This window comes from Anoplopoma fimbria, chromosome 3 (assembly GCF_027596085.1).
Source record: "Anoplopoma fimbria isolate UVic2021 breed Golden Eagle Sablefish chromosome 3, Afim_UVic_2022, whole genome shotgun sequence".
NCBI classification, from domain to species: Eukaryota; Metazoa; Chordata; class Actinopteri; order Perciformes; family Anoplopomatidae; genus Anoplopoma; species Anoplopoma fimbria.
In genome coordinates, this window is record NC_072451.1 from 12,859,564 (window position 1) to 12,862,117 (window position 2,554).

At 35.9% G+C, this 2,554-nt stretch overlaps 1 protein-coding gene across 2 annotated transcripts in view; it reads right to left on the reverse strand.

Moving 5' to 3' along the window:
- Positions 1-530: 530 nt before the first annotated feature.
- Positions 531-2,554, reverse strand: part of cherp (calcium homeostasis endoplasmic reticulum protein) — a 21,317-nt gene continuing 19,293 nt past the window's right edge. For both annotated transcript variants that reach the window (XM_054596522.1, XM_054596521.1), the window contains exon 20: positions 531-1,228. In XM_054596522.1, coding sequence (XP_054452497.1) covers positions 1,191-1,228 — 38 coding nt within the window. In that variant the 3' untranslated portion in view covers positions 531-1,190. The remainder of the gene's footprint in view (positions 1,229-2,554) is intronic.

Sequence of the window (2,554 nt, forward strand, 5' to 3'; positions counted from 1 at the left end):
AAATCACAATATATAGGTTTGAATCCTTCCGTTTGCATTCATTGAAACCGCGACTGATCTGACCCTATATTAAATCACTTAGGTATATTTTTCAAATGATTCTTGAGGAAAAAATGCAAGCCCTGAAAGTCAGCCACAGAAAGAACACGCAATAAATTATGAAATGTTAAGAATGACTGAATTAACTGTGGCTAATTATGGGCTTACGCCGTTATTACACTTACAATGTTACGATAGAAAGCTGCAAAGTTTGACTTTTTAAGTCACAGTTATTAGTCATTAAGACAGAATGTTGACTTGGTCAAACCGTTCATTCTTTTGTTTGTTTTTTTCTTGCTGAAAGGGCTTACATAACACACACCACTTTAAAGCAGGTGCACAACTTCACTTCAGGCGACTGCTTATTAATGGTGGCAGACTAAATTCAGCAGGAAAAATGAATAATTCCACATTCGGATGCATGTCAAAATAGGAACAAATCGCTGATGCACTTTCCTTCAATATTTACACATTATCAAAGAAAAGGCACATTTGTGAGTCAGGGTTCTGTTTATTTAGGTTGTGTCTCTAGTTATGTTTGTGGAGAAAAAAATGCTTCAGTCTTATTTGCCAAAGTTTTGAGGTGTCCACCAATGAGATTTCTGACACCAACCAGTGAGCAGTTTTTATTAGGACTATTCATTCAGCAGAAGTGACTTTCATAGTAGGACCTGTGGACTAGTGAGTAGGCAGTATTTATGGAACTAAACATAGCATTGCTGTTATCAGCCTCTTTTCAGAAACCGATAATGTCAAATCAAATACATTGGGAGGAAACTAGGTAGTGCTGCAACCCCCCTTTTTCAATAGAATGTAGGTCCAGTGTCCCTGCAAAGTCTGCTGATTTAGAAATCCTTGTTGAGTTCTGATGTTAGTGTTAGTGCTAACTGGTACAGCTGTAAATATGATACTTTCTGCTTTGACAAAATAGTCGAAACTCTTGATTAAGCAGAGAGCACAAATACTTTGTCTGTTTCTTTACAGGCTTCACAAGTGTGGTGATGCTTTGTATCGTCACAATGGTTTCTGAAGAGACATGATGGTTTTGGGAATGCTGGCTAAAATCCTGGATTTACAAAGGGACAGAAATTCAGATCCTTGGCAGAGGTGGCAACAAGGCAGAAGGAGTTGTTTGACGTTATTTGATGACATCAATCAGTTGGAGGAGGCTCCTGGGGTTCCCGATTGACTGAGTCAAGAAAAGAAGGAAGAGAACAAAACTATTGTTATCCAAAAAGCATGGTAATCAAACCGTATTTCATAAACATCAATTTTAATAAAGATAAGTTGTAATCGAATACGGTCCTGGGTTTGTGCTTCATAAACAGAGAACATGTACTCTTGTGAAAATATAAATGCCCAGTTTTTGATGTAATACAACCCTCAAAAACACATTAATCATGCAAGAACATTTTTGTATTTTTATCTAAACTTTATCTTCCTTTTCCGCATGTCATATCATCAAACCCTCCTTACTTCAGATAACTATGTATATGAGCAACCATTGATGAGTATTTTAAATTAGCACACTTAACGCCCAACAATACCAAATTTGGCTATGCGTCCTGCCCCATATGTCCATAATTTGGCACCAAAGAATAAAAAATAAAGACTTTACAAGTTTGGACATTTGAGTCATGCTTTCATAAACCTAAACTTTTTAACACCGTCAGCATTGGCATTAGGAAGCTGCTAGAGTCAAGGAATGGGAAAAAACCTGAGGTGCTGTCACTGAAACAAAGAAGATATGGTTTGATATGATTATGGCTTAAAAAAACGTCTTGCCACAGGAGGTTGATTGAAGACTGCATCAGAAGGGGGTTAAAGGGAAGTCTCCATCAGGGAGATGGACAAAGAAATACTTGCCATAATAGGTGAGGTGATGTTGCACTGTCATGCATTGACTACACATAGGTTTTGTTAACGAACGAACGTGACCCATCGATATTCTGTACCGATTTCTGATAATGTTACATTGTGAACAACTAATCCGTGTTTAAATTGACAGGAGGAGAACGAAGGTTCCATTCAGTAACATTGTGAGTTCAGGCTCTGTTCAGTGAAAATGAATATTGGGTGAAGGTAAATTATAACGTCATCAAGATGTGTTCACACGTAATCTCATAAATTGAAGTTTTTGTGATTAACTTGAATAAACATAGTTGTTTGAAGGATATGCCTTCACAGCAACCTAAAATAGATATAAGTGATGAATGATGAACTGTTAAACTTCCTAACAGTAGCTCTAAGCTGCTTAAAATACATCATTAAAACTACTAATAACAAAATTTGTTTAATCAATAAAAATACAATCTTTTATTTCCTTATCCTTGAATTGTGTGTTTTTATGAAGACAAAAACACTATAAATTACAATAATTAAGTTTAACTCTAGCATTTAGAATATTTTATGGTTTACACTGACTACAGAGCGGTTGAAATGTTTTGGGGGAAGTTGGCAAAAAAATAAAATAATAAAATATAATTTAGTGCCTTGTAGACCAGCTGCTGTAATC